At 34.4% G+C, this 14950-nt stretch overlaps 1 protein-coding gene across 1 annotated transcript; it reads left to right on the plus strand.

The window, feature by feature from the left end:
• The first annotated feature begins 7668 nt into the window (after positions 1-7668).
• On the plus strand, positions 7669-13756 carry LOC149901559 (uncharacterized). The gene is made up of 3 exons (XM_090111081.1): positions 7669-7714; positions 8052-8742; positions 10867-13756. Exons 1-3 carry the CDS (start codon positions 7706-7708, stop codon positions 13644-13646), a joined length of 3480 nt encoding a protein of 1159 aa, XP_089967207.1. The 5' UTR covers positions 7669-7705; the 3' UTR covers positions 13647-13756.
• Positions 13757-14950: the final 1194 nt, after the last annotated feature.

Raw genomic sequence — 14950 nt, forward strand, 5'->3', positions numbered from 1 at the left:
GATGAAACAGATATTTGACAAATCTGTGGTGTAATAAATTACCAAGATATTTAACATTGCCATACGTGGAGGTAACACCCCAAGATATAATGTAGTAGAAACGACGATACATGGTTAAGTTAAGAAATACAGTTTGTAGAAAGTCGTATTTTTTATATTACTTTTATTACAAAATGCAAGTCTAATTAAAATTGATTTTTTTAAAAGCAAAAAAACAGACCCAAAAAAAGATTTTAACAGTTATCTTCTGTTCTCCTTTTTTTATAAATTGGACCTAAGACCTTTAAAGCTCGCTAAATACCTTAAGAATGCGGATATTTTAAATACGAAACTTACTATGTTGAAGTTTTTAATATATTACTTACTCATAACTTTGTATGTTTATGACAAAGTAGGTCCACTGATTTGACCCACTCACTCTATTAAAGAGCCTATTTATGACAAATTTTGAACCCGACTTTGTTCGTGGCAAGATAAGCTTGTATGTACAGATGAATTTAAATATAGCAATTGTTGTAAGTAGGTGGTCTTAGGGTGCATCCACACATGCTGCCGGCTTATGCCGCCGGGTTTCAGACCGCCTTGCCGCTGAATGCAGGCCGCCGGCTTTACCGGCGGCTGCAACCCCGTACTTCTACTACTCCGTATCGAAGCCGCAAGCAAACTGCCGCTGGCAACCAAAAGCCGCGCGTGCCGCATGTAAAAGGGCTGATAGACGTAGGAACTTTAAAACCGCGGTTTTAAAGTTCGCGTACTTACTCGGCTCGACGTCGGTGACACACGCAAGAGCTTGGTCAGTAGCTTCTCTTGTGTCACCGATATCGAATGTCTCTATGTCATCAACAGAGGGAATTTTATGTTATTCAGGAATTAAATATAGACATTTTTAATTTAATAACCAGCACTTATTTTTAAGTAAATAGCATTCTAACAAAATAAAATATGTTCAAAAATTGAAGGATATATTTTCGTTTTTACTATTATATTTTGAGGGTACTTTACAAAAAAAGAGCGTGTGCGCCGAGCCTACGCGTCAGGAGTGAAACTTCCTTGGCGGGATTCAAAAATACCTTCGCCAATATTCAATTATATTATATTCATTCATATTAATTATATTAAATTATTTTCATAAAACTAAAAGAAGAAGACGAAATTAATTGAACTTTTGCACTTAGTAACACCTATTATAGCTAGACAGGCTAGGCTCGCGGCTCGCGGCGGTGACAGACGTGCGAGCGAAGGCGGGCTACGAGTAAAATTTCAAACATGTTGGATCGTCAACGAACTTACTCGACGGTTTTTAAGTACGCGTACTTGGGGTGACACACGAGCGAAAAAGGTCGTCGAGCCACAAGTTCGCGTACTTACTCGTACGTCTGTCACCCCTATAATAGGGGTGACAGACGTACGAGTAAGTACCCCTATAATAGGGGTGACAGACGTACGAGTAAGTACGCGAACTTGTGGCTCGACGACCTTTTTCGCTCGTGTGTCACCCCAAGTACGCGTACTTAAAAACCGTCGAGTAAGTTCGTTGACGATCCAACATGTTTGAAATTTTACTCGTAGCCCGCCTTCGCTCGCACGTCTGTCACCGCCGCGAGCCGCGAGCCTAGCCTGTCTAGCTATAATAGGTGTTACTAAGTGCAAAAGTTCAATTAATTTCGTCTTCTTCTTTTAGTTTTATGAAAATAATTTAATATAATTAATATGAATGAATATAATATAATTGAATATTGGCGAAGGTATTTTTGAATCCCGCCAAGGAAGTTTCACTCCTGACGCGTAGGCTCGGCGCACACGCTCTTTTTTTGTAAAGTACCCTCAAAATATAATAGTAAAAACGAAAATATATCCTTCAATTTTTGAACATATTTTATTTTGTTAGAATGCTATTTACTTAAAAATAAGTGCTGGTTATTAAATTAAAAATGTCTATATTTAATTCCTGAATAACATAAAATTCCCTCTGTTGATGACATAGAGACATTCGATATCGGTGACACGCGAGAAGCTACTGACCAAGCTCTTGCGTGTGTCACCGACGTCGAGCCGAGTAAGTACGCGAACTTTAAAACCGCGGTTTTAAAGTTCCTACGTCTATCAGCCCTTTAAGAGATGCAAATGCCGCCGGGCATGTGTAGATGCGCCATTATTGATGTTATTATTATTTCTTGATCTTGTAATGTCTTTATTTTATGATGCCCACACAAATGTCTGCTTTAAAATATTCTTATTGCAAGCAACCCTTTTAACAATATGACAGTGTAATGCAGAGAAAATTATAAGCGTTTACCCAGGTAATATAATCACTATCACTATCACTACATATTATGTATAAAACAAAGTCGCTTTCCCTGTCCCTATGTCCCTATGTCCCTTTGTACGCTTAAATCTTTGAAACTACGCAACGGATTTTGATGCGGTTTTTTTTTTAATAGATAGAGTGATTCAAGAGGAAGGTTTATATGTATAATAACATCCATTAAATAGTGGAGAAGTATTGTTATTTTTGAGGTTTCTTATGTGATGTCGTAAAAAAGTACATTTTTTCCGCTTACATTGCAAACGCAGGCTGAACCCTACGAGTTTTATCAAAATAATGTACCAAGTATTTATACACATTGAAAAGGTCTATAGAAAAGTCCGCGATAGTATATGTCTATCTCTTATGGATAACCCACAATAACTTTTTTTTGTCATTTACTTTTTACGGCAAATAATGGCTAATTTTCGATACGATTTTAACCAATACAGCATTAATCCTTAACCAATTAAATACCTTGAATACATTGTTCATTTAATATAGATCTATATGGCCCTTTACACCGTATGATTTAAGTGAATATTTTCGAAGATATTACAGATTTAAAAATTGCGGGACGTAGCGTTTGCGGCGGTACCGGCCGGCCGCGCCGCCCGGCTATCTATTTTATAGTTTATACCCGTTCGAAGCCGGAGCGGGCCGCTATGTTTTTATATATGTACAACGTTCATAGTGTTTCTGTAGTGTATTTAGTATCAGCATTGCACCCGTGCGAAGCCGAGGCGGGTCGCTAGTTTATTATAATTTGGAAACGGTACCAGTGCCGTTATAAAGAAAGTTAAATAATTACACGTATTATGACGATTAAAGCGCGGTTTAAACTCTAGGAATTATAGATTAATGATGAATCTAGGATCACAGAATAGATGATAAATACGTTCACCACTGTACCAAGGAGGCATTCTAAAAATACTTTCTAGCCATTGATTGCTATCTTCTAATAATACAGTCTAAATAGCATTGTTATCAAAACTTTCTTCCTAATTTATATAACAAAGTGCAAAACGACTTTAATTTAGAAAAACATAACTAGTTCCAACGAATCCATGGTGTATTATTTTCAATAGTGAAAGAATATATTCTATGAAATACTTTTACACGGAAAGCGACCTCAGCTTTTACCCTGCACTTTAGTTGTGCCAATGCTTTACATTGAGTTTATACCTTTAGGGTTGCAGCCCATTACAACGAAGTATTAAAATATTTTTTCTATAAAAATAATTTTCCAAAAATAAACTGGATTGGTTGATGCCAATCTAAAGATTAGTGTTGATTACATTTAACAGATCGGAAAAAGACATACATAGGAATATAGGCATATTAAATTTTATCCTTGATTATTCAAAAACACACATACTTCAATCATGAGGTAATTCTAACAATAAAGTAATTAGGATTATGACGATTGTACGGAATTGCAATCATCTTTATGACTAGAAACGATAATATCGAATTTAACGCTTGTCAGATTTAATCAAGCCACGTGATTAAGGGTTTATTTATTTATCTGTATGTAAAAATTAACTACCAGTAGAGGTAATATTATATTATTGAAGTGAAACTTCATTATCGGGGTTGGAAAAAAATTTAGTGTAACATTTTTTCGTTACGCGTGACATTTTTCCGTTACGCTCCATCTTGTTTTTATCCCTACCACGCGTGATTGATGTATTTCTGTAAAGTTGCATATAGGTAATTATTTTTTGAAAAATAATGTCATAAAGAAGTTTCACTTCTTACGTCTGTACACTATTACACGAACACATTTTTTTTAATGGTGAATTAATAGGCACAATACGCCCCTCTCTATCATCATAAAATTAGTTTATGTTCACATTTTACATTGATAGAACAGCAACAAAATCCTTAAAAATCTGGAACACACTTAGGTATAATATCTACATAATCCATACTAATATTATAAATGCGAAAGTAACTCTGTCTGTCTGTCTGTTACTCATTCACGCCTTAACTACTGAAGCAATTTGCATGAAATTTGGTATAGAGATATTTTGATACCCGAGAAAGGACATAGGTTACTTTTTACCCCGGGAAAAAGGAAAGGTTTTATCCCGGAAATCCCACGGGAACGGGAACTATGCGGGTTTTTCTTTGATTGCGCGGGCGAAGCCGCGGGCGGAAAGCTAGTTTTGTATAAATAATATTATTTGACAGATTCAGAAGGGATTCCCATATAAAGTGAATCAAAGTCACAATAATTAACAATAATAGGTGCTACTGGAGTAAAATTGTATCAATTTAAAATATCCTTTTATTTTAAAAAATGTCCATTTTACTATTGTTTCAATTCCCACTCGATTTAAAGTCCGATAAATTATAATAACCAACACGCGAACAAGTAATGTAAAAAGCATGTAAGTAATTAAATGTAAAGACAGCTTGTATGAGCTAATTGCAGATACTTGCACCACAGTTTGCACTCTGTCGTCTTTTTGTATCCGGGATCCATCAAGGTAATAGGTACGGGAACCCCAGGAAATTATTAAGAATGATGAATATTCATTCTTGTATTGGCGATATTAATCTATAATAGCTTGTTAAGTGGTGCCGCATCTCGGGTAATAGGTCTCCATTATAAAGAAATGTGAATATGGTAGAGACCAATTTGCAATTTAGTATTTACTATAGAGTTTAATAAAATGAAAACTGGATTAAAGTTTAATTTAAATTTGCAGTTTATTTAATACATAGTATAAAACAAAGTCGCTTTCTCTGTCCCTATGTCCCTTTGTATGCTTAAATCTTTAAAACTACGCAACGGATTTTGAAGCGATTTTTTTAATAGATAGAGTGATTCAAGAGGAAGGTTTTAGTATATAATTTATTAGGTTTTAGACAAAGCGGGCGAAGCCGCGGGCGGTAAGCTAGTTTGATATAAGGTATAAATGTTTACTTTGTACCTAGTGTTTTATTGATATTGATGATAATGTATAATGAATATAGGGTTCGGAACAATATAGAGCTACCAGAGCATAGGATAAGAAAAAATATACGGGAAAAATATAATACAACCATTTTTTTAATAAAAACATAACCATTTTATATTGATACAAAAAAAAATGTCAGTAAAATGGTGCACCCTCGCGGATATCATAATTTACGGGCCATAAATAATAATTGCTTCAATATATTTTTCAAAAGCAAAGATATGAAAGTGGAATTCCCAAAGTATGTGGGAAGTATTAATTTTTCAGATTTTTATGCTATATTAAAATATATTACGGTCACTTTCGTAGCAAAAATATTAATGAGAATAAAAAATACGGAACTGTCCATTAGCGTTGATTTGTTGTTTACATATTTACGCTTATTATATTTAATGATTAAGTACTAGGTTTCCGCCCGTGGCTTCGCCCGCGCAGTCAAAGAAAAACCCGTATAGTTCCCGTTCCCGTGGGATTTCCGGGATTGCGTCATTTTCCCATGACATTCATATTGTCGGAGGCCAAGACTCACTTTGGGTCCCTGCGCCACTCCAGTAAGTAAGTAAGTAAGTAAGCGTCATTTTCCCGGGATAAAAAGTAGCCTATGTCCTTTCTCGGGTATCAAAATATCTCCATACCAAATTTCATGAAAATGGGTTCAGTAGTTTAGGCGTGATTGAGTAACAGACAGAGTTACTTTCGCATTTATAATATTAGTATGGATTTTACACCATAATTTATTACGTACACTTATTATTGACCCAGGCAGGAGCCTGGGACAACTATAGTAGGAACTATAGTTGTCCCTGGTCATCCCGGGCGGAGCGATAGTTGTTTGTAAGATAAATAATGTCATAGGTACAATTATCACAAAAAAAATACTATTATACGTGATAGAGTTTACGCGAGTCAAAAAATCATTCATTGCACCATTGTTTGCAATTTATATCCGACATCTAGTTAATGGTTGAGATGAAAAAATTAATTTAAAGTATGAATCTGTTGTTGCTTCCATTGTGCATTGAAATATTTTTATCAACATGAATATTTATTTAGAAAGAAGGAAAGAACATTTATTTTATGTAGAGAGTGTTAAAAAAATTGCAGGCATAATTTTATTAATTTATAATTATGGATTAAAAGCAGATTAAACTAACAATGAACGAGCGTAAATTTTGATATAAAAATTCTGGCAAAATGTGATATTCCTCATATTATTTAAGAGAAATAGAGAAATTTAAAGATAATTGTTTTTTACAACATGACAGATCGTCTTGTTAGCCACTTTAATTATAACTTTAATTGAGCTTTCAACAAAAGAGTATTCGAGTATTACAATTTAAGTCATGTAGTTTTTAAAACAAGAAGGCCTCGGCTAGCACCTTTACTTGTTAAGATAATTAAAATATCGATTTGACACGGTTGAGAACCTTCTTTATTATGATATATTTCTTTGTAACTAACTTTGTAATTGACCTGGTGAACTTTGTACCACCTAATGAATTTTGTTGTTATTATTATTTTTATACTAGCTTCCGCCAGCGGCTTCGCCCGCGTGGTGTTTTGATAAAAGGTAGCATATGTTCTTTCTCAGGGTCTAAAGATTGTCTGTGCCAAATTTCATCAAAATGGGTTGAGAGATTTAAGCGGGAAAGCGTAACTGACAGACAGACAGAGTTACTTTTGCATTTATAATATTAGTAGGGATTGATGATATTTTAAAACTTCTTTTTACTGTAATTAGTAGCGGAGTGACATCTATAGATCCAAGTGCATTAAAGTCAGTTCAGCGCTTTATGATATAGGGTGCAATGCAGATGTTTTTCAGATACCAATAGTTTTTCATATTTATAGGAAAACCATATACTATAATTAAATATAGAAATAATAGTTATTTTTTTCAATAAAATAATAAAAATGACTGTACCTATCTAATTACATTATGCTACAGATGATTAATTATTATGCCTGTAAGAACATGATAAACATTTTTAAGCCTAATTATTGTTGAAGTATATTAAAACTTAATAATGTTAACAAATTCCTTGACACAAAATCGAGAAGCTCCCATTAGTGTAACATTTCACGACACCCATCATAACCGATCTTCATTATTGAAATAAACTGATTCTTTTACAATTAAATCGTGTTTAAATCGCATTTTTGTTGATACTTGAACTTGGGATCTATGCGTGCATCATGCTACATTATCGGAATATTTATAAATTCAACGTCAATCAATTTTATACCTTATCAACATAGCAACAAGGACAGCATAAATCTATTTTGGTAAATCCAAGCCGCAAAGCTGCTTTGGTGAAAAGTTGTAAGCACGTTTTTTAGATGTGTTTTGTTTCGGTATAAAAAGCAAAAGTCGGGTTTTAAGGCATCAGTGTGTGATACCCCATCATTGTAGAACTATCCAATCGGGAAGATGAAAGCGGTAATGTCCTGTGATATTTATACGTGTTTTTGCAGTGATTTAGATGACCTATAAAGCTAAAAGTCTAGATTTAAACTAACGGTTAAAAAAGTGATTTAAATTTTATTAAAATGCACGATATCAGGATATTTTTATAATGAGTTTACGTTAGAAGTAATAAAAAGTCTTATTGTAGTAGACATAAGTGATAAAATTAGGCTTTTTTTGTTGGAAAAAGAAATCATTATTCTTTTAATTCTTTTCTTTATATTTTCAGTATTTTAAGAACATTAGAATAAGATTGATATGTCAATAATTATGTTGATCATTGACCTCATTGACAATTTTTTTATTGCAGATTGCCCTGGCCGCTTTCATAGCGGTTTGCACCGCTGCAAAATTAGATCGTTCATATCTTCCACCAGCGAACGCGGACACTGCTGGTGGCACATCAGATATACTCCAAACACCAGTTTCTAGAACAAATAACCAAGTTTCCGATGATCTTCCTATTGGCAGCTATTTGAACGATCACCAAGGCGTCATAGTCGATGCCGCTGTTGGTACCAGAGCTTCTAATCCTGGCAAATCTGGTTTAGGAGCACCCAGAATTACCTACGGGTCGAAAGACTCCAGAGTAGGAGACGCTGCCTTCAGAGATAAACACCTACAAGGTGGTCCCAGCTTCCTTCCACAAGGTTTCGTTGACTTCTCCAAACCAGAAAGAGCTCAAGCGAGCAGTGACAGTCTAGCAAGGACAGTGAAAGAAGAAAGCGATTTGGGAGTTGACATGTTTAACTATGGATACGAAACGAGTAACGGTATAAGTGCTAGTGAAACTGGGGTGGCTACAAATGGGGTTGAAGCTACTGGTCGGTACTCGTTCACGGGTGACGATGGTCAAGTGTACACTGTGATGTATTCAGCGGATAAGGGTGGATACCAAGCTGTAGGAGCGCATTTGCCTACACCTCCTCCGGTACCAGACGCGATTTTGAAGGCGTTGGAGCAAAATGCTAAGGATGAAGCTGCTGGAATTATTGATGATGGTGAGCATGATTTTAAGTTTTATTTCCAGTGAGTTAAGGTACATTTTAGGTTCTGTTTTATTCTATTCTTCCGAAAATCAGTTATGAGCTTTATCATTTCATCATGTCTTCAATGTATTGTGTCCTATCATTTAAGTCAAATAATTGCTCTTTCTTATTTTCTTATAGTATATCATTACAATCCTACAATTGATTACTTACTCTCATCTTAAGACAGGTTTCTTACTGTCGCATTTTTCTAAATCATATTTTATGCAATATAAACTTATATTGCGTACCAAAAATACTTGCCCTATGTAGTATTATTACACCATTTGATAATTAATTTACCTTCATTCCTGTTAAAATACTCTCAAAATAAATAGAGTTAATTCTTATTTTAAATTAGTGTGTAGCTACGTAGGTATAGTGTAAAAAATAAAAAATCGTATATATCTAAACTTATTCCTTTTTCTTTGAAAAAATTTCGTACGATAATCTGATTGATTCATACAAATATTATTATTTAAAAATTCAATCCTTTAAGTTTTGTTCTAGATTTTAATATTGCTTCATAGGTTTATGATTTATGAACGGTGTACAGTTTCAGACAAAGCACTTCCAATTAATCGTAAATGTAATAAGATACGAGTAAAACAATATTGCACTAAAAAAAAAATACACAGCGAAAGGTCCTCGGTTAAAAATAACAATGACAAAGTGCACCAAAAAATAAAGCAAAGTGATATGCGTATACGATACAAAAATAAACCTGTTATTCAATTTCAACCATAACTGTTGAGGCTATTTGTTAAATTCACTATTTTACCGATTCTCTATATCTCTTAATGACGCTTAAGGTTTTTGACCTCTAAGATATGATCGATTTTATTAAGGCTGAGTGCACACTTAATTATTGAAGGCCGAACGGTACTCAGCGTTAGCCTCCGCGCATTCGATACTATACTGTGCTATTAGTGTACCTTCATTGGTTTCCGATTTGGGTGTATCTAATACGCATGCATTAACGGATTCCTTGATCTTCTTTACCTTGATGTGTACGCAGCATTAGCTTCCGATATTTATTGTATTGATGCAATCGGAATTGTTTTGATGATAAAATCGGTTTTCGGTTAGATTAATTGTTATGTTATAAAGGTAACTGTATTGAATTCTATTGATGTAACATCGTTATTTTTTATTAGATCGTCTAAAAGATTTAGACTTTGGATATTTTGTATCTATACTTTCTAAAAATTTTTGTCTGGTAAAAGTCTAGATTAGATTGTTTTAAATTATTATATTATTTTCATGAATGCTTTTTTTATTTTATTTAATTTATAAATCGATCTTAATGAGTGATATTTTATTTCACATTTAAAATATACAAAGAAAATAATAGTCATGATCAGGAATTTATTCCACAAAATATTATCTATTTTAACTTAGTCATCAATAAATCAAGTGCACTATTTATCAAAAAAACATGCGCTAAAACGCATATTTAAAATTTAATAAATAACTTAACTTTTATTAAAAAACCATTGCAATAAGGTTTTCTCAAGACGTCATTTGTAAGTAATATGTCGGTAAAAATATTGAGTGAAAGGCTTTACGTTAACCTTGTTATTTACTTTAATGCCATCAATGAAACTAATTAAAGGATAAAATATTTGTATTATCGCAAATCGATACCTCATTGGACAATCCCAGATTTTTTCAATATTCTTCCTATTATTGCCGTTCATATTATACGAAATAAAATCAACTTATCAAAGGCAAAATAAATGAGAAACGGAAATATAAATATATAATAATATTAAATTCTTAACGATAGTTAAGAATTTAATTAATTTTAGATAGAAGAATTGATTTGAAAGTAGTTTTCAAGTTACCTAGTTAAACCATATTTCAATGTTAGAAATTTAATATTAGCATCAATTTAGCATACATAATTCAATTCAAAACTTTATAATGCTATTTAAGCCCAAACAAATACATTTAATACTTCACAAATTCATACAAAACCGCGACAGGACAAATTAGTTCAATCCCATTGTGAGCTTCGATGAATGTAAACCGACTGATAAATAGTAGTTGGAGGCGTTGACAAATTATCGACCAACTTTCGTTTTCTATTTACAGGCTCGTACGACGCTAAGAAGTACAATACAGGCGGGGATTACACTGCGATCGGTGATAATGATAGTCAATCAAATAAATTTGCGAACCGACCTGGATCCAGTGCTCAAATAAGCGGCGGATTCATTAATCAGAACAATGAAGCTTTAAGACCAAACAATAATGGACAATTTGGGTTTATCAGCGGTAATCAGGATACACGACAACCGATTGGCAATGTTCAAATTTCGCAAAACATACCACAAGGGTTTACTGGATCGCATCAACAGAATCAACAACTGTCGCCTAGCAATGCAGGAGATTTTAACAATGTGAAACCAACTCAAAGCTTCAGTCAGAGCTCATTCAATGTCGTAAATCAACAACCAAGTGCATTCCAGCAGAACATACATTCTCAAGGTTCTTTGCAACAGAACACACCTCCACAAGGTTCTTTCCAGCAGATCACACCTCAAGGTTCTTTCCCGCAGATCGCACCACAAGCTACTTTCCAGCAGAACACACCTCAAGGTTCTTTCCCGCAGAGCGCACCTCAAGATATTTTCCAGCAGAACAGACCTCAAGGTTCTATCCCGCAGAACGCACCTCAAGCTACTTTCCAACAGAACATACCTTCTCATAGCTCTTTCCAGCAAAATATACCTTCGCATAGCTCTATCCAGCAGAACACACATCAAGGTTCTTTCCAGCAGAACATACCTCAAACCTCTTTCTCAAATGAATATTTACCACCACAACAACAATTTGTTCAACAAACTCTCGGTGACACGAAACCTTCATACAATACTCAGAACAGCCAGGATTCAAATAAACTAACAACAAGTATTCCACTATCACAACAGGATTTGCAAAATCAAGATCAAGGTGTAATTATTTCATCGTCAAGGCCAAGTTCATACGATACGTCAATTGGTGATAGTATTTCAACCAGTTCAAATGCACAGAAAGAAACAGTTGAACAAAAACCTCAATCGAGTTTCAATAAAGTTCAAATTAATCAAGAGGCATTCAACAGTTTCGGAAGTTCTCAAAGTTCAGATAGTTCGTTGCCTACAACCGTATCTCAAATATCATCTTCACCTAATGATGCTTCCTTCCAACAACAATTTAGCAGTTCATTCAATCAGCAAACAATTGTCCCCACAAACCCGCCTTCTAAAGAATTGACAACACCATTTGAAATGAATCCGACCACTAATACCGATGATGAGCGTGTTACTACTATTACAATTTCACCAACAGACAATTCTTTTCAAATTCAATCAATTAGTCAAGTGTCTTCTTTACAAGGAGCGCTGAATCAAATTCCACAGCAAGAAAATGCACCTGAAAATCAACCTTCAAAAACATACGAAGGAGAAATATACAACTATAATAAACCAGCTTCGCAACCAAAACCTACTGACGCGGCATTAACATCAAACATAGTGACTTTGAATAACAACAAGGGTCCAAATGGCGCATTTGTACAAATATCTGAACCGTTCCAGAAACCTATTATTGGAAATCAGAATATCCAAATATCTTCTATTCAAGCCCGTCCTACGGATGCTTCATTACCAACGACAACAACTAACAATCAATATGAACAGACAGAGACAGAAACTGCATTCAATTCTGATGGGCAAAACACTGTAGAATCTGAGAATCCAGAAAGTGTTAAACCTACAACAAATTTTTTCGCACAATCACTTCCCACTGACGCTACATTTGAACCAAGCACGCAAGGACAAAGCTTTAACCAATACACACAATCTCAAAATTCTTTCAACGCTCAAGTGCCTTCTTTCCAAAAGCCTTTTGCACAAGGAAACCAGCAGCCCGTGCAAAATTCATTCCAACAGACACGACCAACATCTCCAGCGTTCCTGCAAACTCAAGCTATAACTCAAAATCAATACACGCAACCTCAAGGACCTGATGGTTCATATTATTACGAAATACCAGCCAAACCATTTAATCAACCTCAATTCTCTTTCCAATCGAATCAATTCAACAAAATACCGCAACGTCCTGAATTTTCCGGCCAACCTATTAATGCCTTTGCAAAACCAACAGTGCCATCTATGTTAGTGACGGGACAGAGCACAAATACATTCCAAAGTCCTGTTAACGGATTAACTCAAGCCACTATTTCATCATTTGGACAGAGCGCCCAAACTTCATCCATGAACAATCAGCCTTCACCAACATCTTTCCCTTTTAACCAAAATATTCAATCAGCTGGTGAACAAGGAAACCCCCACCAGGGCTCAATTGCGGAAGCTTTTGCTTACACCCAACAGGTTGCGTCGCAACAAAACAATATTCCTCAGGGTTTTGGACAAACGCCTAATTCCGAAGCAGCTACGCCAGTAAACACAGACAGTGAAATATACCAATACAACAAGCCAGAACAATCTCTTCCCTCCACTTCTTCATCTGAAAGTAATGAAGAAGGATCTGGAGACCAAGCTGGAAATGCATTCGTTGCCGTACCAACGCAAAGCGCAAATCAACAGCCAGCATCATCTTTACCACAAAACGGTGCTATCTCAAAACCCGAAGGAAATGTTATTGCAGGAACTTCAGGACAGAAGCCTTTCTCTCTACCGCTTGGCTCCTCAATTTTAGGTAGCGCATGTTGCGGAGGCCACGCTCAATTTAATCAGAATTCCCATAAATTCAACTCACTTCAAACTATCAATAGACAACAACAGCCAAGTCAAATTTTCACAGGTCCGGAGAAATTTGACATAAACAGAAAACCGCCCAGTTTCGACTCCACAGGTTATCATTACTGAGTGCCATTACTTGAATAGTTTAATTTAATATTGTATAGATATTTCGTGATATTATGTAATAAACTTTGGGATGACGATAAATAATAAATTATTCTGTAAATAAATATAAATGGTTGTTTCATTTTTCCTTTGAAAGCCGCTCATCTTATGCAGTTCAGCCCATGTTTCTATGTATGTACCTATAATAAAGATTATTCTTTCATTCATATATCAGCTGTTAATGTAATTATCTTACACTAATTTCGCTCTCACATAAAAATGTAAACATAATCTAAGTTATCAGACAAGCTATCATCAAAATATTTATTTATCTTACTAACATTTGAAAAGCTATAATAGAAAATGTAGTAATGCATACAATACACACTTCACCTTGATAAATACTTCGTCCATAGTTATATTGAATATTTTGCGGGTATAACAATAAAGAAATGATTCACACATCAATCATGATCGTTTACCGTACGTCAATTAAATTGCTGGAATGTGCGTTTTCGTAATTAATAACTTACATATATTATGTATTAAGTCTATACTTAATACATAATATATGTAAGTAATTGACGTACGGTAAATACTATTATTTATAGGTACCTAATAATTTTAATTTGACGACTTCTAAGTGTCATTTTAGTTTATTGTTTCTAAGAAGGGGTAGAGGGTTAATTATATTAGAAAACTAAAACACGTAAGCATTCATAATTTGTGTTTGTGGTAAAACAACTAAAATCCAAATTTTGAAGTCTTTAAGTGACTTAAAAATGAAAATGAAGATGAAGTTATAGATGAATATAGGAATCTGCTATATTTTATGTAATGTACCTTGTTTCATGTTTTTTATTCGTCTTGTATTCGTATTTGGCAGTGATGACTGATCCACAGAAGACTCCGAATCATCCATTCGTAGAATGTGTTATTTATGTTCAGAACTTCCTACTTAAAAATATATATAATATGTATTTCCCTTTTTTAGACATGACAACATTAAATATCTAAATACTAAAATAGATAGGATAGATCTTCTACATATAGCTAATATTTTAATATAGGTAAGTATACTATTACATACTTTCCTACTTTTTTAAATTAAGGTTTATAATAATATTATGTATTACTAGATTTCCGCCCGCGGCTTCGCCCGCGTTTGCAAAGGAAAACCCGCATAGTTCCGGTTCCCGTGGGATTTCCGGGATAAAAACTATCCTATGTGTTAATCCAAGTTACCCTCTATATGTGTGCTAAATTTCATTGTAATCGGTTCAGTAGTTTTTACGTGAAAGAGTAACAAACATCCATACATCCAT

This window comes from Colias eurytheme, chromosome 16 (genome assembly GCF_061535395.1).
Source record: "Colias eurytheme isolate Ceu_HAF_F1 chromosome 16, ilColEury1 Martin Lab GWU primary, whole genome shotgun sequence".
Lineage (NCBI taxonomy): Eukaryota > Metazoa > Arthropoda > Insecta > Lepidoptera > Pieridae > Colias > Colias eurytheme.

Bases quoted from the DNA above. Each gene is read 5' to 3' on its own strand.
- LOC149901559 (XM_090111081.1), top strand. The intron at 8,743-10,866 runs GTGAGCATGATT...TTCTATTTACAG, and splicing joins TGCTGGAATTATTGATGATG to GCTCGTACGACGCTAAGAAG.